This window comes from Cricetulus griseus, chromosome 3, assembly GCF_003668045.3.
Source record: "Cricetulus griseus strain 17A/GY chromosome 3, alternate assembly CriGri-PICRH-1.0, whole genome shotgun sequence".
Lineage (NCBI taxonomy): Eukaryota > Metazoa > Chordata > Mammalia > Rodentia > Cricetidae > Cricetulus > Cricetulus griseus.
Window position 1 is genome coordinate 106993928 of NC_048596.1, and position 23837 is coordinate 107017764.

General features: G+C 40.4%; 1 protein-coding gene across 3 annotated transcripts in view; it reads right to left on the minus strand.

The window, feature by feature from the left end:
* LOC107977363 (disks large homolog 2) overlaps positions 1-23837 on the minus strand; it is a 1172797-nt gene that overhangs the window by 323573 nt on the left and 825387 nt on the right. For all 3 annotated transcript variants that reach the window (XM_035442394.1, XM_035442396.1, XM_035442395.1), the window contains one exon: positions 19582-19738. In XM_035442394.1, the coding sequence (XP_035298285.1) occupies positions 19582-19738 (157 nt within the window). The remainder of the gene's footprint in view (positions 1-19581; positions 19739-23837) is intronic.

Consider the following 23837-nt stretch of genomic DNA (forward strand, 5'->3'; position numbering starts at 1 on the left):
CAAGAACTTGCCAGTAACACCCTTTGCCTGAACCTTTCGAACATCTCTTAGTATGCTGTTGTCCATGAGACAAGGAACCCTTGTCCTGTCACCCGCCATATGCTGCTTGGCCTCCTCGTCTTAGAAAGTCCAAGTTAAATTTTACTTTTATGGCTCTCTCCATTACAGAACATTTTCTATTTTATTTACCTGCTCATTTTAGCATGCACATGTGTGTTTATATTTTATATTTATTTATTTATTTAATATTTTATGTATATGGATTGTGCATGTTGATTTGTGTGGCCATGTACATGTGGACAGAGGACAGTCCGTGGGAGTTGTTCTCTCTGTCTACCATCTGGGTCCTAGGAATCCTGTTATCGTCACTTGTCACAAGCTCCTTAACCTTCTGTGTCACCTTGGTGGCCCCATGACATTTTCTAGATAAACCATTTCTTTGTTTCCAACTGAAGAAAAGTGCTGTGATTCTATGTCTTCCAACTCCCTTTATCTAAGTGACCTGTCTGTCTTTAGTGGTTGAGTGCGATAAAAAGTGCATATGAACAGGTTTGGGAGATAACTCAGTGAAATGTTTGCTATGTAAGCAGGAGGACCTGGATTCAATTGTAAGAACCTGAGGAAAAAGCTCAGTGTGCACCTATAATTATAGCACTGGGGACTTTGTGGCCTACAGCCTAGCTGAATTGGCCCATGCTGATGAAAATTCCTGTCTAACAGAACAAGATGGATGACTTCTGAAGAATGATATCTCTGATAACTACACCTGCATATATATGCTCAAATATGAAACACACACATACACACACACACACACACACAGAGAGAGAGAGAGAGAGAGAGAGAGAGAGAGAGAGAGAGAGAGTATAGCTGAACATCTGACATGATCCTCAAGCATTTAAATTCACACTTACTGACTGTTTACATCATGCCAGGGCCTGTGCCATATATGAGGATTAGTAAGGATCCAAGTCATCCGTTAGAGAGAGCACAGCCTTATCTACTTGCTTTTGAAATGCTACAGAGCACTGTGGTTCTGCAATTCCTTCGTTAGTGTTACTGAGAACTGTATCATCCCAATTGTTAAGATTAGTTTAGTGAGCCTTGGGCTAAACATGTAACACTATGAAAATGCTGACACGGGTAGTGGGATTGTTTACCTTATTCCTTATATTTGACTTCATGGTGAACTATTTCCTCTGACTCCATTGAGAGAGAGTAGAGAGAGAGTAGAGTTGAGACCCCTGGATAATACCCAGGTAAGAACTGAAGTGTGAAAATGCACTGGAGTTCAGATTATGTGGTAGGAACTAGGCCACATCACTGGGCTCAGATAAAGCAATCAGTTAGAAATCAGGGACATTTGCTCTTAGTGCTAAGACCAGTTCAGCTTGCGGAGCCATTAACTTTGGGCCAGCTAGTGTTGCTGTCAAAGGACACAGACCACTATGGTAACTGATGGGATATTGCATACCCCATGGTACAAGGAAGCACAAGATTTTTGAGTCAATAGTCATTTTATAGATGAGGGGACTCAGCAAAGACCTGTTCCAAGAGCCCACATCTACTTAGCTGGGTTCAAATTCTGCTCTGATTCCAAACTCTCCTTTTTTCTTTATTCTTTGAAAATAAAAAAAATGTGTTACCATGGAAACCAAAAGTTATTCTAAGGGTATTTTTAATTAATGTCCATTTATGCCACATCAGATGATGAAAATTTTAAAGTGAGGACAAGTTATATTTTCAATACTAACAGTCCAGATAAAGAAGTGACAAAAAAATTCCACCTATCCCAGGAGTACTTCATGATATGTTCTCTGAACCCCTATGGGTTGTCTACTTCAGTGGTTCTCCACCCATGGGTTGTGATCCCTTTGAGGGTCGAAAGACTGCATATCAGATATTTTCATTACCACTCACAACAGCAGCAAAATTATGATTATGAAGTAGCAACAAAAATAATTTTATGGTTGGGGGTCACCACAAGATGAGAAACTGTATTAAAGGGCTGCAGCATTAGGAAGGTTGAGGACCACTGATCTATTGGCTTCTACAAAGCAACTACAACATGGCACATGAGACTGCCTGGGATATATTAGTATTAGTGGACTGAGCAGCCACAGCAAGTAGTCACTAGTCTAAGTGTGGAGACTGAGTGAGCCCACGTGACTTGTTGGAGACCACTGGTGTTCCATGATAGAGTCCTACCAAATCCACAGCCTCCTTCTCAGTGCTCCTTGCCTTCTGATCATACTTTCTAGGGCAGTGTAGATCGAGCTAACATCTACTTCATAGAACAACAACCAAAACAATAGCCAACACTGACTAACTCCTTCTATGTGCCAAAGGAACTCAAATGCAGCAGGTTCTGTCTTGGTCCTTCCTCACAGCAGCACTTTCAGCATGGTGACGATGCCATGTAGTTCCTATAATGAAGATCTGACTGTGATGAGTGACATCCTTTGCAGCAAAATTCTCAGTAAGTTCACACTTGGCAGTCATCAGCATGAAAACAGAGGTGAAGAGTCTGCTGTTCCTGTATGGGACACACATTCTCACTGTCCCCACCCACCTGCTGGGTCAAGAGCACCTCGGACCCTGTAAACAACTCCCTCAGTTCTCACATGGAAGAAAGTCAGTTGCATTCCTGTATCCCATTTGCTGGTTGCTCAATCAGGAGATGCAATGAGGAAAAGAATGGAAGAAGGCAGCAGTCGAGATACAGGCCAAGCTTTCTGGAGTTTCCAGGGTGAAGCCCTTTGGATTTATAATGCTTCCACCTAACCTGCTCCTGGAACTAGCATGCAAGGCTTTACCTGGTGCCTGCAGGTCTCCTAGGGGCCTCTTGAAGGGACTACTGGTGTTCACGTAGACCAAGGCAATGAAAGGATTTGGCCAGCCTTTTGTGAATCCCGAAGTTCAAATTATACAAATCCATATCCTCTTCAATGCTTGAGAAACCCTGTTTTCTGGAATTATTAGTTTAGCTTCTGCCAAGTCAGACTCACTGTTACTTCACACACATCTCACTCAATTATGACTCTGTTTTTCATTAAGTGAAACTCAGTCCCATAACAAAGCCCAGACTGATTGCAAACTGATGCCAATCTTCTTGCCTCAGCCTCCAACATATTGGGGTTACAAGTATGATCCTGTCTCATTATGATTAATTCTCACTCCATTTTCGTTTACCCTTGTTTTAGTCCTTACTCGTTAGGACATCTCAATTTTCCTTCCACCCTGTAATCTAATAATTCATGTTCATGATCCTTAATCTGTGGCTTCTTGATTCCCCAGTAAAACTATAGAAACTAAAATGGCCTATGAAATCTAGGCAGGGTCCAGCTGGCACAGACAATAGATGGATGCTCCAGGGCTACTTGCCTGTAGACAGGCCTGAAATAGACTCTTGGTACAGCATCACCAAATGACATCTTGTGGTCATCAAAAAACCACACTTCCTCTCATAAGGATATACTTTGGTAACCCCCTTTCCCCCTGAAGCTATCTGACTGGGCAGCGAACGTGAAATCCTAATTTATCAAAGTACTTACTGTCATTATAGGTACTTTGATTTCTTAAAGCTATGCACTCATTTAATGCCACTGAATCTGAATGGTTTTGTTAGAAAATGTGGTAAGAATGTATTCCCTGGTGGTGTGGTAGGAGGCTCGTGTGAGATAATATTCGCAGTGCACGGAGATGTGATTATCACAGTTAATCTAGGTTTTAATTTCACACTAGAAAGGTAATTATAACTGTTAAACCCATAATCATGGAAACTACAGCCCACAGGTCCTATAACTACCACAAACATAAGATTATCCATACACATTTTAATCAGAAAAAAGGGAAACATTTTACCATTCTCTCTCCACCCCAAAGGATGCCTAGAGTTTGAGTATGTTGCCCTCTAGTGGCTGCTAAATGAAAGACATACTATTATAAACGGATAGAGATTTTACAATCTCTAAATATTCCTCAAAGTCGGCATAGATAACACACACTGTTGTCAGCTGGCAAGGCTTAGAAAAATCAGCAATCTGCATACCAGACCATTTTCGCTACATATGTATTATGTGTGTGTAATCTTGGCCGAAGATTATGTTCCGAGGTCTTCACTCAGAATCCATTATTAAAATATTGGTTTGACTTTATTTATTCATTGGATTTATATGATATTCATAATGTGTTAGGCAAACAATAATGGCATTCTCATGGCTACAGTCTAATGAGGAAAGTGGAATACTAAATGTGACCTTACACATTAGTGTGGTAGGTGTAGGAGAATGGGCAGGGGAATGCATTAGAGGAGGTAACTAACCTGAAGGAAGGAGTTCCTGTGTGTATTGATATGATTGTGTAGGAATGGTACGAGAAGGCATACAGTGTGGAACCATCTAAGAGCTGATGGATGAGGGGAAGATATGTATTCTGGGGAAGGAAGTGGGGGTAGGGAGAATATTTTAGACAAAGTGTAAAATGTTTAGTATGTTGGACAATAAAGAAAAGAAAGGATATTATTTGCAAGGCTTAACATTTTAAAAGAAATTTATACTGAGACATTACACATTATTTTGTTGATTAAATTCTAATCATAACCTCTGAAAAAGTACAGGCATGTGTCTTTACTTTTTACTTGGTTTAAATATAATATGTTATTAATAAAAAAAGAAACCCAGCAATGACATTGTTTAAGCAGAAATGAATTAGTTCAAAAATACTTAGTGCATCTTTTTTAGCACGAAGTTTCCTCAAGAACAAATACTCCTAGCACAAAGGAGCTGGGAAGGCTCTGGGGGTTGTAAATGACTTCCTTTCATTTTGCAGACCAGTGGTGAAAGGGGCAGGAGTTTGGGGTCACACTGAGCTACATGTGGACTCCATTTGCTTTTCCTCTTCTTGTCTAGTTTAGTGCTTCACTCCTTCATCCCAGGATTCAAGACACGTGATTCATCTTCTGTAGCTCATGTCTGTTGGTGTAGTCTTCTGTGCTCTACTTTCCACATCTATGCAGGACCTTATGGTTTTCTATTTGGACCCAATGAGAAGCATCTCATTTTAGACTTATGGCAGGGAGCAAGGAGGGCTTGGATCCCATTTGGTTCCTCCTTTGAGGCCTGTAGAAATCCCTTCTCTCTCTGTACTTTCCTTCTGGTTTAATTCTGTGTGAACTGACTCATTACTTCTCACAGGACACAGGAAATATCTTGAGGATTGACACATGGCTCAGTGATCACTACATGTTCCATAGCAGTGTAACTCTGAAGCCTCTATCAAGGTTTTTGTAGATAGGGATAGTAGAAAAGTAAATGAAGAAACAGAGTGGAATGCAATATTTACCAACAGCAATTCTAGATAGATGGTAGTACAGGAATCAAGGTATGCCATCTTAAGAGTTTGCCTTAGACTTTTCCTAGGAGGAAAAAAATCACAGGCTGCCCAAGATGAAAATACAGTTATTTCAAGTAGCCAAAAATGAGAGTTTATTATTTCATAGGCAATGGTCATTAGTATAAGGATAGAAAGAAATTATAAAAATTGGGGAAGGGGAAGAAAAGAATGGACAGTGTGAAAAAAATATCCAAAGGACTTCAGAACTGAAGACCTATTACTTGACTTAAAGTTTTTGCTTTTTTGTTTTTGTTCTGCCAACTTTTCAAAGCTTAAGTACTATCTGCTGACATAACATTGGTGCTGAGGGACACACAATCACATTTATGGTAGATTGGAAATATCTTCTGGCCTCAATTCTAGGCACAACTAACTCATGACTATTTACATCTATGAATAATCAGGATCTCCATCAGTGAAGGCAACTTCTGCTCAACACAGAATAGACTAAGGAAACAAAAGCAAAGTAGTCCCCTTTCTGGGTTCTGTTCTAGTTGGAGGTAGGATAATAAAATCACATGAAGAATAGCTGTATATTGTTAATGTACTTTACTTTGCCTTTGAGACCTGAGAGATAATGGCAATAACCATGCCTATGATTTGCTACACAGCATCATTGATCCATCAAGAAGTTTCACCTCTAGCGAAGATATTGAACAGGAAGAAGTAAAAAGAAATTAAATGACATGGAAGATTGGTTTCTCACTGGCTCCTATCTTTCTCTCCTTCAAATAAGAGAAACACAGAGCCCACAGCGTGCAAGAAGGAGCCACCCTTTTTGAGGTTTCTTAGGAAACCACCAGTCTCAGCTTTCCTGTCTCATTCTCAGCTCTGTGTTTAAAAATGAGGATAACAATAAACATGGCAGCACATAGTTTATAACCCCAGCACTGGAGAGGTAGAGGCAGGGGGATCATGCGTTTTTGTTTTTAAAACCAGACTCACACAATTAAAAACCATAATAAACTAGTTCTACTTCCATTTTTGATTTTCCTTTTCTACATTGAATCATATATTTTAAATCTACCACTACGGCAGCAACTAAGGTTAATACTATGACTCTATACCATTACTCATACACAAGGCCCCATGCCTACAGCCCTGTGCAAAATCTTTTGCTGCCATCTTGTGGATTTTTGGGAAACAATCCCAGTTGCCTTCTATTTGCTTCATTTCACGGGAGCACTTGGTTCATATGCCAGTTCATGAACACAACTGGGAAAGTACCTAAGAGAAGAGCTACTAAACATCCAGGTGTGTGGTTGCTCCTATTACAATGATTGTACAACTTACCCTCCCTGGGCTTGAGTCCTTCATGTAAAATTATGATAATGGTGTTTTCCCTGCCTGTGTCAAGGTTGCCTTGAGTAAACAAATGGAAACATTGGCAAAAAGAAAGCACGAATGAGAACAAGTAGATGATCTTTGTTATCACACAATGAATGCTACTAGATAGAGGCATTTCACAGGTAACAGGATAGCTATGGTTCATGGAGGCAGAAGGTGTTTCACAGTTAACAGGCTTGTCTTGGTTCAGGTAGGAGAGACCAGGCTTGGATAGATACCTGGGAGAGAATTGCATTAAATTTCAAGACTCTGGGGATAAGCCAGGAGAGGTTCTCATTAGAAAAAATCCCTGGAAATTTTTTCACCTGAAGCAGAAAAAGCCATGGCTGTCAGATAAAGAAGGGATTGTTTTATTTTATTTTTTTTTTAACAATTTCATTGATAAGCAGGGAGATCCAGTCATCACCAAATCACAGCTGCCATTAGTTATAAAATGCTATTCCTGGGGCACAACCCAGGAAGCCACAATTCAGTCATTATTCTATAAGGTTTTAGCCTGACTAGCTCCCTCTCCAAAGCCACACTGGAACTCAGAGGCAGTAGTGCACACCTTGGATGGCACAGATGACTGAAGAGAAACCTGAATGTTTAGGTGGAAAATTTCACAAGAAAACTTTGGAGGAAAGGCTCCTTCAGTTTCTCCTTTGCACCAACTGTGTTAGCCTTTGCTCACATGCCTAAGTGCCAAGCACTGACTATGGCCTTGGGATGCAGTGACTAGCAAGACACAAAGCCTGCCCTCATGCCACTCATTCTGCAGAGAAAATGTTTCCTGTAAATGTCCCATCTAAAATAAGCAAATAAACAACCCCCCATTCAAACTCTGGAGATACAAGGGAGGAAGTGAGAGGCCATTTCTCTTAGTATATGAATCCTACCTAAGGGTCTTTTAATTTAACTTCTTCCATATCAAGTAAATCTCGCCTCTCTGAACTCTTGATGTTCCTGACTTTAATAGCTAGAACTCCAGTGGTTCATCTCAAATACTGGTTTCCAGAAATCTATTCTTTGTCTTCATTTCTCTATGTGCAATCTGATCTTTACAATTAAAATGTCATCACAAATATTAATAAAGCCATGGCTTCAAATATAATTCTTATCCCTCTCTCCCTCCTATGGTTTACAATTTAATTAAAATATTCAATAAGCATTGGAAATTTTGGGTTACACAGCTCTCAGCCCCTGGTTGTTTTGATTGCAGTTAAGTTGGTGACATGATAATTTCAGAGAATAAGTCTCCCTGATGAGAGTTTCCATGGAAACAATGTAGACAGAATTTCCTGCCTGTGAATAATTTTATCACCTGGAGCAATTGTGCAGCATCTGCCTAGGCTTCTCCTATTCTTCTATCGAAGGCTATTTTCATTTCTCTTGTATGCTATCCAAATTCTTTATGCTTTAAAAATAATTAATCTCTCTCTCTCTCTCTCTCTCTCTCTCTCTCTCTCTCTCTGTGTGTGTGTGTGTGTGTGTGTGTGTGTGTGTATAAGGTAAAGGCCAGTGTGGAGAGTCAGTTCTTTCTTCCACCATGGGCATCCAAGGTATTGAACATTGATCATCAGGTTTGGTGGTGGGTTTTATGTTAAACCCCAAAGTTTATCTATAATCGCCACTTGCTCAAGGACAAGTAACTTTCTGTGATTATGGGAATTGTAGTTCTTAAAGGGTAATACCTTCACAAGGACCAGGTAACTTCCTGGGATTCTGGGAGTTGCAGTTCTTAAAAACTAACAACAAAGCCTCATGGGAAAGTATGGTGGTCTACGGGTTTTGCCCGTATAAACTTCACCAACACATGTCTTGAGGTCACTTATCTGGAAAGTTTCCAGGTGATAGTCCTGGCCATATTCCATATTGGTCAATATTTAATATTTTTTTAATAAAAGCTTGCTTAAATTCAGTAAAACGGTGGAACTGTTTTTTTTTTCCTGTCAAATTTCAGGATTAACATATAACCATTGGGCAGTATCACTAGTTCCTTTCTTATGTCCTTTAAGAATTTATCTTTATCCTCATATCTCTTAACTTCTCTCAGTCTATGGCCCCAAATAGCAAGATTCTATTCCTCACCCTTAAATCGTAAATCCTGGCATGAAGTGCCAGATACCATCAAGGTTTTGAAATATAGCAACAACCCATGAGGGATCAGGTAACACAAATTATCAAGTAAGGTTGTAATCATACACAACAGATTTTCCACTTCTTCCACTTACTATATCTGTACTTATATGAATTTTCCTCTCTGCAGGATTAGCTCCATTTTCATGAAGATGGTCAGTGATGTGTTTGTCATGCAAGCATGATGACTTGGTCTGATCCCCAGACCTTACATCTAGAAGCCAGGAGTGGTGACCTCACATCCAGAAGCCAGGAGTGGTGACATCACATCTGGAAGCTAGTAGTGGCAATGTGCTGGGACTGGGGAAGTGTAGACAGTCAGATGCCTGGGGCTTGCTGGATCACCACCCTAGCATAATCAAGTGAGCCTCAGGCTAGTGAGAGACACTGTCTTAAAATACAAGGTGGAGAGTACCTGAGAAATGACAGTTGAGACTGCCCTCTGGCCTCCACACATGCAAGGGCACATTCACATCTGTACATAAACACACATCCACACCTTACACACACAGCAGATGTCTGTATTGGCTGTCATTAGCTGAGGGGAACTGGATTAAAAGGCAGTCAGAACCTATGGAAAGGTTGTCAGTTGCAGGGTTATATGATCAAAATTCATGTGAAAGATTTAAAAATAAAGAATCAAATTTCAAGTTGGGTAGACCTAGAGTCCAGTACTCTTACTGTGTGCTCTTATGCAAGCCATTTAACCTTTATGAACTTTAGAATCTGATCTGCAAGACAACAATAGACAAACCAAGGGCTGTCCCCAGTATTTAGGACTTTTTCTGTGATCTTTCCCACTCTTTTCATTCTCTCAGGCATGGGCCAGTGGGAGCCACACTCTAGAAATAATGTCTATTATTTAAGAGGTAATTGCAATTCTTAAAACTAAAGACTCCTTTTGTAGAGCCCTGCAAGCCCAAATATCTCAGCTCCTTCTTGTTTTAAAACAATCCGAAACAGCCCTGCCTTGTTAGAGACACTGGGTGGAGCAGATAGTCTTTTCATGGACAGGTCTGGGACCTAACATCCTATACCAGAGACACCCACACACATAGGAGAGAGAGAGAGAGAGAGAGAGAGAGAGAGAGACAGAGAGAGAGAGACAGAGAGACAGAGACAGAGAGAGAGACAGAGAGAGAGAGAGAGACAGAGAGACAGAGAGAGACAGAGAGAGACAGAGAGAGAGACAGAGAGAGAGGAGAGAGGAGAGAGGAGGGGAGGGGAGGGGAGGAGAGGAGGGGAGAGGATAGGAGAGGAAGAGAAGAGAAGAGAAGAGAAGAGAAGAGAAGAGAAGAGAAGAGAAGAGAAGAGAAGAGAAGAGAAGAGAAGAGATGTTTTTCAGAGCAGTGCAGCCTGGGTGCAAATGGCCAATGGTGATGCCCCAGGAACACCCTCAATTAGCTGGCTCCTCAGCTGCTGTATTTCTTACAATTTTCTGAAGATCCTATGAGCTATGAATTATTTCTCTAACACATTCATTTTTTAAAATTTGATTTTGGTGTTGGTTCTTTAAATTTCCCAGAGCTGATAACATTTGCTTGGAGTCAAGAGCTCCAGCAGGTAAGTTCTCTATGCAGGCTCCCATCAGGGGAGAGCTGAGCACAGCACAACCAAGCATCTGGTGGTGACAGAAGGAAGCTCATGCCTGGGGTCAGGCTGATTCCATGTTAGAAAGTCACTTCAGTTCCTTCTTCTAAAAAATGGAAGTGATCATTTCTTGACATATCCTGAAAGGGTGCAAGCAAGGTGAGATGATGCACATAGTAAGTAAGAAATGAGAACAAGGGCACAAATATAAGGGTTATTAACTACCAAGGTAGACTACTCAGAGACAAAGCCAAACTGACAGTCACTCCTTTTATTAAAGTGGCAATCTCTTGGTAAGCTTTGCCCTTTGTCTGGGATCAGCTGTCACAGCACATTCTGAATGTCTACCAAGAATAGTTGTATAGAAACCCCTACTCACCTAAATAGACCATTTTAAAGGAAAAAACCATAAGCAGATTTAAAATAAACATTATTTTTTATTGTTTAAGTCTGTAGCATAATATTTAATATTTTTCTGATTTATGGATTTTCCTATTAGTCAACAGGATCTGCCTGAATTAGTAAAGAGATTCCATCAGCTAGAAAGCTTAAAGATTTGGGATATTCTGAATCTTCAGGGTAGACAGGGATAGTGGGCTAGAGGTCCTGATAATTTCATTGAGAGTTGTCCTGTGTTTTCTTAGGGCCTTTCATAGATAGCCTGGGTCCAAATTCATTGAAGGGAATATGGAAGTAAATGAGAGGCAGTCTTGATCTCTGGTGACACATCCAGGAATCTAGATATTTGGAAGTGCCTTGTCATCCACAATGGCTTCCTAGGTGGGTCACACATTTCTTTGTAAGTGCTCTAACACCATAGGTATTATGTGTGTTATTTTCCAATAACTGAGTGTGGACAATTTCAGACATAAACGAAGTACCACATTCAATTTCCTTGCTAAAGTTTGGAGTTACAATAAGGGAATCACTTTGAAATCAGAAGCAGTAGCAGTTCAAATACCACTGTCAGTACTGATAATCGGTGTGATCTCAGGCACATTATTGAATTTCTCTGAGCCTTCAAGTCAACCAAGTGATGGAGGGAAATGCAAGAGATTGCAGTGCATTATTTTACACAGTGCTTGGTGTGAAGTGATTATCCAACTGATGTTAGGTGTTTTATCTCAGATTCTCTATTTTTTCTTCTGCCTTCTGGTCCTCTTTGTAGGAAAGTGACTCCTGGAAAAGTCTTCCCCTGTGATACTCTCTCAGCCTAGACACATGGGTCTAGGCCCTGCTCCAAATGATATGACCAACTTTGAAGATCCCCCATGAAAGGCCTCACCCTCTCTGGGGAGTAGAAAAGGGATGGGATAGGGGATTGGTGGGGGGGGGGAGGGAGAGGGAACTGGGATTGATATGTAAAACAAGCTTGTTTCTAATTTAAATGTTAAAAAGGAAAAAAATTTTAAAAAGTCTTTCCATGTTCCCACGCTAGGCCCAGAGGGTCTGGACATTTTATATTAGCTCCTCATATTGGAAGTCACCTGTTCATGTGTCTTGTTCTTCACGAGTCATCACGATTATCGAGGACATAAACTACACATTTTGTGTGTGTGTCCTCAGCACTTAGTCATTTAATTCAGTTAGTGGATGCTTTATAAGGACTTTACAGTCTCAATCTTATTTCTCCCAAAGCAAAACCCATGTGTGAGTTTTCTAGAGATTGGTTTAAGGCAGAATTTCCAAAACACAGTTTGCATAAAAATAATCTGTGTTCCAGGGAGAGACATCCTTAAATTCAAGAGAAGTAGAAAGCACTTTCGTAGCCTCTTTATTTCTGTTGGGTTTCTCTGATTCATTGTCAGGAATGTAACTGGAAAGTAGCAATGTTAACTTTGGTTCTCACTGTGCCCATTATGTTTATTGAGTTTTCCCCCATTTATTATGTGATATGCAGCTAGATGCTATGGCAGAGAATGGGGGACATTTCCCAAAAGGAGCATGGTGAATCCATCTCTCCAGTCTTTTCTAGATAGCAGTCTTCTATCTTATTTACTCAAAGCTCCTTGTCAGAGGAATTCTAGAGTGAGAGAGCAGTCCCCCCCCCCAACTCCACAAGACTATTGCTCAGACCTTGCTTCTCAACACAGTTTTTGCTCTTGTTATAATAGTTAGATGCTTCTCAACAGCTAGTTAAGTAATTACTGCCCTGAACCTCCCCGAATGACTCACAATTCTGGTTGCTTGGAGTCCTACACTTCCTCACAACTCTTCAGTCGTGATATTGTGACTATCCATTGAATGGACTGCCTGCAGGATTGAGTCCAATGCTAGATGTTTTTAGTAGTACCCCCAACTAGAGGCGAAGAAAAGCCAGGATGGCTGGACTCTGAGTGAGTGTGGAGGAGTGCTGTAAATGAGATTCCACTGGTGGGCAGAAGCCAGATGCCTCACTACTTTGTTTCTCACATTAACATTTTAGCATTTAAGGACAAGAAAAAGACATTGGAAGGCTTTAGAGACGGCAAGAAAGAATATGATACAGCGTGAAAGGCTTGTTCTTTCCAAAGACTGGAAGGCTGTATATGACCCAGGTGTTTGTACGCCCTTGGCAACCAACAAGATTAGTGGACTCGTCGGGCAGAGCTAGACTGTTAGGGGTTAAATGCATAAATCAAGGTTCATTTGTTGTGAACTAACTCCTTAAATTAATATGTTAACATCATTTGGAAGTTACTGGGCCTTTGGAAGGTAATTAGGGTAGGATGGGGCACTCACGTTAGCATTAGTGGCTTTACAGAAAGGGAGAGACTTCATCTTGTGTGCTTGCTCTGTGTTGCTAAGTGATGTTCTCTTTTCTGTTATAGTACAGCAAATGGGGCCCCAGGAGATGATGGTGTTGTGCTTCTGGATTTCCCAGATTCCAGAGCATGCTTTCTTCCACATTTCCCCCCTAACAAAGCATAGGAACAAACAATATTGGAAGCATGTCTGTTTCCTTCTGCAGGAACAATGCCTAAGGAGGCCACTGCGGTAGTGGACGTATTTGCCTGATGAATGCCCTAAAACCTGGTCTGAGAATACTTCAAGAAGATGGTTCAATGATTGGAATTTGTTTCTGCAATGAATCCTTAAGAAAGAAAATACATAAAGGAGAAATCATAAAGAAAAGATCACCCTCAATACATGTATTAAATGCAACCTAAAAATCATAGCATCTAGCTGTATAACACATAATAAATAGGGAAAAACTCAATAAACATAATGGGCACAGTGAGAACCAAAGTTAACATTGCTAATTTCCAGGTACATTCCTTAAGCCCCACTTATTCGAAGTGCTTCTAAAAATTTTTCATTATCTTAACTTCTTCAGGACTGGAGTTTTGGTGGGGACCAGGAATAAGTCTCCACAATGGACATGGCTAGGGGCTGCTTCAAACTGACAGGCAATATGTTCAGACCATACAAAACACTCAACACTAGATGGCGCCCACTATCTTGTGTCCACAATAAAAGTGGGGTGAAGGTAATGGAAATTCCTGTGAGTTGAAAGCAGAGGGAGGGTGATTGGAGGGGCTGGGAGGGGGCTTTAAAGAATGAGGTGAGTGGGATAGGGACGGGAAGTGGAGGAGGGGGCAAAGAACAATGTACATCGGATAGATGGATGAAAATGTCAGGATGAAACCCATTACAATGTATTCCAAATAAAAAAAAAATGGATATAATATGGAAAGCATAAAAATATCTACCCATACACTTCTCACCTTACTATTCTCCAAGGTGTTTATTTATTATATAATGGTTTTGTGGCTAAAGAAGTTTGGAGAAACCATCTACTGTTTTTTCTGCCTTCAGGACATTCTCAGGGCACACTGGTCCACAGATGATTTTTACAAGTTCTTCAGTGAAGACACTTGGTACTAAGTAACTATGGCAGCAATCCACTACAACTATTCTGTGAACCATTCTTTGGGCAGATGGGTTACAGACCCATTCTAAACCCTGTCTAAAAGAAAAAAAATCTAAGCCATACCAATTCTACCTTAGTCATGGTTACCTAATACTTTAAAAAAACGTCAGAAATATCTGTATCACACATGCTTATCTGGAAGCTCAGGGAATGTTACAGAGGGTAGAAAGATTGAAAGGGCCGGAAGTGGGGAGGACTTCTGGGAAACAGTGCTCTCTGAGAGTGACCTATCTGCCACACTCAGGAATTCACAGTAGCTGTGGTTGCCCATAAAACCTGCCCAAGAGCAAGTCATTGCTGCTGGGGGAGGGTCACTTTCTGTATGGGTGGGTTTCTGGTAGGATGCCAGTGCTTCTGTGGGTGGGCTCCCACCACACTGTGTACATAACTGGGTTATTTAAAAAAATAAAGAAAAAAGGAGGACAAGAAGTTAGAAATGACTGGAGCTTGTCCAGGAGAAGTAGGAGGAGAAGAGTGGATGGGTTTGATGAGACTATATCGTATATATTCTTAAACTGAGTGTAGGCAATTCTCAAAAAAGTAAAAAGAATTATATTAAAATCGTTCTTAACTTAGACTTGTTAGCATTAATAGCAACACTGAATGAAGACTTACTATGGGACATGCAACATATTAAGTGTTAGTTTCAAAGAGAGAGAGAGAGAACACAAAAGCGAGCACACTAGAGCTGGCACACTATAAGCCATTATGAAAAAAATTATTATGAAAAGTCTATAGTCTACATGATAGAAGTATTCTGCCCTTGCCAGGTGTTGGTGGAACACGCCTTTAATCCTAGAACTTGGGAGGCAGAGGCAGGCAGATCTCTGTGAGTTCAAGGCCAGCCTGGTCTCCAGAGTAAGTGTCAGGATAGTCTCCAAAGCTACACAGAGAAACCCTGTCTAGAAAAACCAAAAAAAAAAAAAAAAAAAAAAAGAAAAGAATTATTCTGCCCTCGATCTTAAGGTTACCATCTACTACACAGCTCGCTTATCTGTGAACATTGCATGAGAGCGAAACTAACTCCACTCTTCCCTCTGTCTGAACTTCCTAGGGTATTGTTAACATGAATAATTTGAAAATTAATCTTACATGATTCAGTGCCATGTATAGAGTTTATATTTAGCTTTGATTGTTAGAGTTTTTTTGCTTTGTGTTTTCTGGGAATGCCCTCTTTGCTCTTAATGTCTAGTTTAAGCTGTGGATGTGAAATTGTGTATCTTTCACATTGCACGTCCACAATTCTAAATTTGTCATTTCCTTCCCAACCTTTATATCATTAGAGCTTCTCAAGGTTTCTGTTTTCTCTGATAGTTGCCCAATGAAACTACAGTACTTAACTAGAAGATACTTTCTGCTTAAAGTTAAACAAACTCAAGCAAACTAAAGAGAAAAAAATGTTCCCCCTTGCCTTCCAATGGGGAATAATTTCCAGATAAGATTTTTGCCATCTAATGTTTTTGCAAATGTGCATAATAAATGCTAAGCGACCAGAAATCCAGAGACTGTCATGTCCCATGAGCTGTAATTTTCAAGACTGTTATCTGGTTCATTGCCTTGCTTGATTTGTAGTACTAATATGAATATTTAATTTGATGCATCTACTATTAAAGGCAGAAATACTTTTGAGATTTCTTTTTTTTTTGAGTCATACACAATCCTTAGCCTCTGTATTTTGTCACAATGCATAGAAATCAGAATAAAACTCATGGCTTTTTAGGTTTCCTACTTTGGCAGAAGTAGAGAATCTGATGTCACCTTCTTGCATCAGTTTCATCATCTTAAACTGAATGTAACAATGTTTAGTGTGGTTATAAGATTAAATCAGCTATAAATACTGCCTGAGTAAAAAATACTATGTGTATTAGTGCTTTAGACTTCTAACCACAGCATGAGATCAGAGTAATGAGTACTAAGGTAACAACCACATTCTGTTGGCAGAATTTTTAAGACTGCTGTGCAGAGAGAACTTGAACTTTGGGTCAAGAAAAGTTAGTCTGAGTCCAACTACACAGTCAGTAGTGATGAAGCTGAGAGGAAATCATTTGTCCTTCTGGAATCCCCGTTGCAGTGTGGAAAGTTGGAGAACTTACCATGACAGTTTGCATCTTCTTAAGGATGGACATGGATTGATTCATGTAAAAGTGCTTCTGTCTGAGAAATCAGGCACTAGGGAAATGTCTGGAGATCTACAAAGATGACACCAGCTGACTGTCAGCAACGGAGGAGAGGCTACCTCAAATGCTCTCCCCCGGTTATGAGATTGATGACAGACTTATATGCCCTCATCCAGCAGCTGGTGGAAGTAGAAGCAGACACCCATAATTAATCACCGATCTGAACTGGAACCCAGATACAGATAGCTGGAATACCAGCATGGGACTGATCCAGACTCAAGGAACATGGGTTTCTGCGAGGAAACCTCGGAAATCTATAGGACCTCCTGTAGAAGCCCAGTATTTATCCCTAGCATATGTGTGAACTTTGGGAGCCTAGTCCATATAGAGGAATACTCTCTGAGCCAAGACACACGGGGGTGGGCCTAGGTCCTACCCCAAAGGAAATGTAAGACTCTGATGACACCCTATGGAAGGCCAGGGGGAGCAGAGAAGATATGTGACAGATAAGGTTTTAGTGGAGGGGGGGCGGGTAGAGGAGGATGGGTGGGAGAAGGGAAATGGGATTGTCATGTAAAACAATTCTGTTCCTAATTCAAATAAAAAAAGTTGGGGAAAAAAAGTGCTTCTGTCTGAGAATGTGTGTGACCATGTGAGTGCTGATTGTGAGGAGATGACAGGATGGCTACTCAGAGTTCAAATTTCCTTGTACAGCTACTTAAGGTTATTGTCTATGTATGGAGAATTTCAGAATCAGACTCTCAGGCTATAGTGACTTCTTTTGAGCAAATTCTATGAGACAGTCAATGTACTAAATATTGGGAATACAAACTCCTTTAAGACAGGGAGTTTTCTTTCAGAGATTGTACCAGGTAGTAAAGAAAGGGACATGTTAACAGCACAGTCAATAAGGCTGAATGGCTGCCTGGTATATATTGTATGTCATTTAAGTATCCAAGACATAGCTCAGTTTTTGGATGACAGAAAAAGGCTCTGGCATGAAACCTTAGATCACATCTCTCAAACACAGCATCCAGCCGCAAGCTCTTGGATGGTAGAAGTGTGCATATGTGGGAGAACCATAGTGACGTACATACAAGGTAAGGTCATCCATGTGGACTTCTGGGAACTGTCTATATTCAGGTCAACTGCTGTGTACTATTTAGGGAAATTGTGAGCACGTGTGTGTGTGTGTGTGTGTGTGTGTGTGTGTGTGTGTGTGTGTGTGTGTGTGTGTGTGTGTGTGTGAGAGAGAGAGAGAGAGGGGGGGGGAGACAGTGCGAGAGAGGAGTATAAAGTAGGGGTAGAGAAAGAGGCAGCAATAGAATGGAGAGAGAGAGGAGAGAGAGTTGTTCATTTGTTTAAGGGATTGGAATAAAGGCTAACAAATGTGTCTTGGAAAATTCTATCTATAAGTCATAGCGATAAAATGAAGACAATTTTTTTTCTGAGTACACAATGAGAACAAAAAGCTATGTGTTTTATTGAATTATAAACTATAATCTTCTATAAGAACTAGAATCCTTATGTAATTCTCTATTATTTACATTATTACCAAAGCTCTAATATGAGTATGAACATTTGCAATGGATTTAACCATCCACTGCACCAGGATGGGAGCTTTATGTAGTGGAAATAGTCAATAAGTACACGAACACACACAAAAGAGTAAAAGAAAGCAAGAGAAAAGGAAAAACAGAGGGGAGGAAGCAACAAAGGACAGGGCAAGCATAAATGGACATTAAATTTGAAACCTTACTCATATTTTTGATAGACAGGAAATTAATTGTGTAACTTGATAAATTTTGGCATTACTCAATATTAGTAAGCCTGATTTTCTCATATAAACATGCAGAGATATCTTTGTGAGACTTGAAAATAAATTTTATAGTTATGAAAGATGAATAAGTTCTCTAAATCCATGTTATAGCATTGTACCTACAGTTAGTAATACTGTGTATGCTATATATTTAATTCTTTTCATTGTATGTGTGTGTGTGTAGCCCAGAGGTTCTTCCTTCCTCCACCTTAGAAGCACTGGGGTTATAGGTGAGTACCACTGTGACCAGCTTATTATATGTGCTGGGGATATGAACTCAGGTCCTGATGCTTGCACAGCAAGCATCTTACAGACTGAGCCATTTATCTAGCTCACTTAACATTTTCTGCTAATGGGTTAGATGTGATGGAAGTGTGTTGTAAGTGATAACACCACAGACAAAATACTAGGATAAATTATTAGAAATGATGGATATGTTTATGATGGTACCTATGGTAAGAGATTCATAGAAATGCATATTCTTCTAAACACATTCAGTTCTGTATACTAAATAGGCACAGGTTTTTGTTTATCAGACACCTTAGTAAAGTGACCTTAAACTTCACTTTAATAAAACTACTAGTAAATAATTTATGCTTAGAAAGTTTTTACTGGTAATTCTTTTTAAAATTTTATTATTGTTGCTGGTAATTCTTGAACTTAGGTGAATGCTGCCCACTGCCACTTATCATTATCACCAGACTCTGTGGCATTCTCTTCCATATTTTCTCACATACTTATATGTACCAAACTATATTATAAAACTGAAGTTTTAGGAGTGTGGTCACAAATTCTGCAGAGATTGTATTTTAATAAACAATATACCATTTTTAATAAGGCCTGCTTCTCAATATTCTATTGCAATATTCTAATGCATCACCATCTAAAAGAAGACACCAGAACCTCCAGATTTATCCAAGAGAAGTAAAGTAACAATCACCAAGTGTAGGGGAAATGCTAGCCACACCCTCTTGGGGGCTGGCACAGGTGACACAGACCATGCACATTTGGGCGTGGTCAGAGTGACATAGCAAGATTTTAAATATGAGGATTGCACGAATGCTGCTCTCTCTGTTCCATGGTCTGTTTGGTTGTACCAGATTGACTCCATCGCATGAGTACTTTTCTATTAAACATCTGTTCATCAAACTTGCTCTGACTCCTTAGTTATCCACATTTATTGTATTTCATTTTAACCAAGTACCTCTGGACCACCTAAACTGCAATGCTCCCCAAGCTGATGCTAGACGTAGATGGAAAGCACATTAAAGAGATATACTCACCGATAAGATCTGGTCTCCTCTCTGGAGCTCCCCACTCAGGTCTGCTGGTCCACCGGCCAGAATGAAGGATACAAAAATACCTTCTCCATCTTCCCCGCCCACAATGTTGAATCCCAGGCCAGTGGAGCCTTTGTGAAGGACTACCTTGCGTGGCTCCCTGTAGAAACAAATGGACAACACAAATCACAGGGTGATCCCGCTCAGATTCTGCTTTCTTTTACTTTTTTGGGAATATGTTGGAGTAGCTGATCACCACCTACTACTGTGATGGTGGCTTCCCATGGTAAAAAACATTTTTAGATTATGAAAGGTCCTCTGAGGGTAGATATCTGAATTCTCATCACAACTATCAACATCCCATGCAACACCATTCCTGAAACACCTCCAATCAGCATTTCTTCCACCTTTTCTCTTAAAAAATATATGTAATTGTATTGAGCATAAAGGACTCAACAGAATGGAAAGGCTAAGAAACAGAGGAGAGATGATCAAGGGAGAGGAATGGGATTGAACCTTGCTGGCGGTGGAATGCCCTGAAATCTCTGAGGCACCAAGACTATTTAAATGAAGAAAAGTAAGAAGTGTTCATACATACTGTTGAGCTGCCAATGTGATGGGAGGCAGGGAAACCAGCTAGATTTCGTTTTTCAGAAATCCAGGTCTGGAAAAAATGACAGCTGGAGGAGGGCTGACAACAGTGAGGATGAAAAACAAATGATAGAGGAAAGAAGAATTTGAAGAAAGATGTGGTGGGGCACTGGAGAAGGTGAGACCTAAGTAACTAGCAAAAAGAGAAGGCATGGGATGCAGGCTTGAGAAGATGAGGATGGTTAGGCATTTCCTGTGGAGATATTCTGAAGAAGATGAGGACAAATGTGAATTGAGGTTCCTAGAAAAACCAAGATATTTCTCCTGCACCTAATTAAATTTTCTTTTTAAAATTATTTGTGTGTGTGTGTGTGTGTGTGTGTGTGTGTGTGTGTGTGTGTGTGTGTGTAGGTCAGAGCCCAGCTTTTGGGAGTCAGTTCTTTAATTTTATGATGTGTTCTAAGGGTCAACCTCACATCATCAGGCTAGTGCAGTTAGTTACTTTTATGAGCTGAGCTATCTCATCAACACTTCATTCAATTTTCCTTAACAGCAATTAAAAAATGTGCTCTGTCAGCCTTAAATTTAACCAAGGAGGCTTTCTGTCATCTATCTTATTGATTGTTAAATAAAATACTGTTTGGCCAATGAGACAGCAAGTTAGATGGGACTAGGAGTCAAAGAGGATTCTGGGAAATGTAGTAGAGAAGTGGTGATCCAGGCAGGAAGTGACAGCAAGGAGACTCATATTTAAAGAAGGAGAAACAGGAAGTGTCCCTCTTTTCCCCTTCGCTCCTGCTCCAACGGCACAATGTGATCCACTGGCAAGGAGGGACACCAATAAGGCGTCCGATAAAAGTCTTATAAAATATATAGGTTTATTATGATAGTTAAGACTGAGCTAACAGGTTAGACTCCTACTCATTGGCCAAGCAGCATTGTACCTAACACAAGTTTCTGTGTATTCATTTGGGTCTTAACTCAGGCGGGCAGCTGGCGTAAAGCTCACACGTGGCAGTAGGGCTCAGGTGGCTTTTGGCAGAAAGATTTATTGTAACAGTGGTGAACTATGATAGCACTCCAAAATCCTTGTCAAACAATTCCAGTGTCAGTCAGTTTTAGCAAATGTTGACTGTTCTCATTTGGGGCTCCTGGTGTTTGGTGGGACAAGACAGTTTGGGTATTAGGTGGTAAGGTGCTAGATATTGAATCATGTTTTCTGTAGGCAGCTGATCTGTTTAAGCACATATGTACACTCACGTTGAGTGGGTACTCAGTGATGTATCCTCAGCAGAGCATCTTCACTCACAGCAATTGTGAAAGTCTGAGAGTTCAGCTCCCTACAGGGCAGGGGAGAAGAGAATTTCACCTATTCTACCTCACTGCCAATGGCTGGGGTAGGAGCTCAGCTCCCATATGGGTGCTGCTGGCTTTACCAGGCAGGCGGAGGTTTCAAAACATATTAGTTATTTTTCCTATTTCTGTGATAAAATACCATGACCAAAACACACTTAGGGAAGGGAGGGTTTATTTTAGTTCATAGTTCCAGAGGAATAGAGTCCATGATGACCAGATTCACTAGGCCTATCACTGCCAAGAATAAATAATAAAAACTTCTGAGAGTGACTCTCAGGAAAGTTGCACTGCTACAAGGAAGACTGAGACCAGGCCAGCTGCTGGAAGCAGCAGAAACCAGCTCAGCTGCCTGGAGGAAGCTTATATCAACTGAGGCACCTGGAAAGGACACTCTGCAGCCTGTTAAGAGGCCTGAAGGCTGTGTAGTATGCTCCAGGTTCCCAGCTCTTGTGAGCTGTTACCCATGCTGCTGTGGGCTTTGGTGATACAAGTGTCTGAATTATTTCTGTTCCTCACCCACACTCATGTAAATAATCCAAATAAAACTCATTGGTACATCAAGTTGGACTTTAGTGGTATCTGTACTTGTCTCTTGTGGGTTTCCTATCTGAGGATAGTAGATAGGTATGATGTGTGTTCCCAGGAAAAGTCTTGGCATACAATAGGTAAGTAGGGAGATGGGGAGGATTTGGCAGAACTGGGGGAGGGTAAAGGCTATGATAGAAATATATTGTATGAAAAGTTAAAAAAATATAAACTTCTCTTCCACTTCCTTGCTAACTCATCCTTTTCCAAGACCTTAGTAATGGAGAGAAAGGGTTGAATTTAATGTTTTGGCTTGTTTGTGCCTATTGGTAATTGCAGAATGCAAGATTATCCATATCATTTTTTAAAAAAAATATTCATTGGTGTTTTGCCATGGGTACCAGGTCCCCTGGAACTGGAATCACAGACAGTTGTGAACTGCCGTGTGGGTGCCAGAATCGAACCTGGGTCCTCTGGAAGAGCAGTCAGTGCTCCTAACCACTGAGCCATCTCTCCAGCTGGATTCTCTAGTATCTTATCCAGTGTATATAAGATGCAAGTAAAAATGAAAGTCTGAGGAACTCATTATTGCCATTTCATGCCTTCTCTAAGGCAGTTTTCTTCTTCTTCAGATTCCTTTCCAGGTTTTAAAAGGTTTCCAGTTTGTTGGTTTTATTATGTTCAAAGTATTTTTTAAATGCTTGTCTATTAAATAAGTAGGAATATTAGAGAGAAATGCACAGGCACACATGTCATCTATTCCTTGGACACACTGTGCTTTGTGTATGTAACAGGTGTGGAGCATTGCAGGGTGTTTTCTGGCTCACAGGTCTTTTACCAGTATGTGTGCTGAAGCCCAGGCATCAGCACTCCCCCAACACAGCAAGAGACTTGACAATCAGAAGAAATACAGGAAATGGCTATTGAGAGAATGGACAAACTCCAACAGTGATTTAGGCCTTCACTTCAGATTATAATTATTTATGCAAATGTATTCACTTCTTTTAATCAGGGATTAAAAAATGCATGCACAACAAGAATTATAAAGACAAGCTTGAGTGAGTGAAGTAGGCCAAAGAGCAATTGTGGCATATTTCATCTGAAGAGGGCTGCAACTAGCTAGCTCTAGACAACGACTTCAAGAAGGAATTGTATAATTTGAACACTGCCTCATTGCCCAGTCTTTTTCTAAAGATAAGCCAAGGACCTAGATTTTATGTAAAGTTTCTAGCATTTTCAATCATCAATGATTAAAAAAAAAAAAGCACTATGTCGTTCCAACTGCAGCATTCTCTGTTATGGACCCAGCTAGGGGCTGCCAGTGTGAGATGGCCTTAAGTGAAGTTTCGGGTCACAGCTGATACCTGTTTTGTGGCTTTCTCTTTAGTCCTGCTTGGCATACATGGGATTTAACAACTGGTAATTTTCTGTACTTTTAAGAGTCTGTATTCAGTGCCATTTCTATCCATCCCTTTTCAAGTTTGCTCATTCTAGAATAATCTCCCCTTTTATTATATTTTTCCTTGGTCTCATTTTTGCCTTTTTTGTACTGCAATTGGTTAAAGTCCATTTTTTTCCTTTTAAGATTTATTTAGTATGTATACAGTATTCTGCCAGAAGAGGGCACCAGATTTCATTGTAGATGGTTGTGAGCTACCATGTGGTTGTTGGTAATTGAACTCAGGGCCTCTGGAAGAACAGCTAGTGTTCTTGACCTCTGAGGCATCTCTCCAGCCCCCAAGACCCGTTGTCTTTATAATTATAACCCATTCTCAAGCATTTGAAGC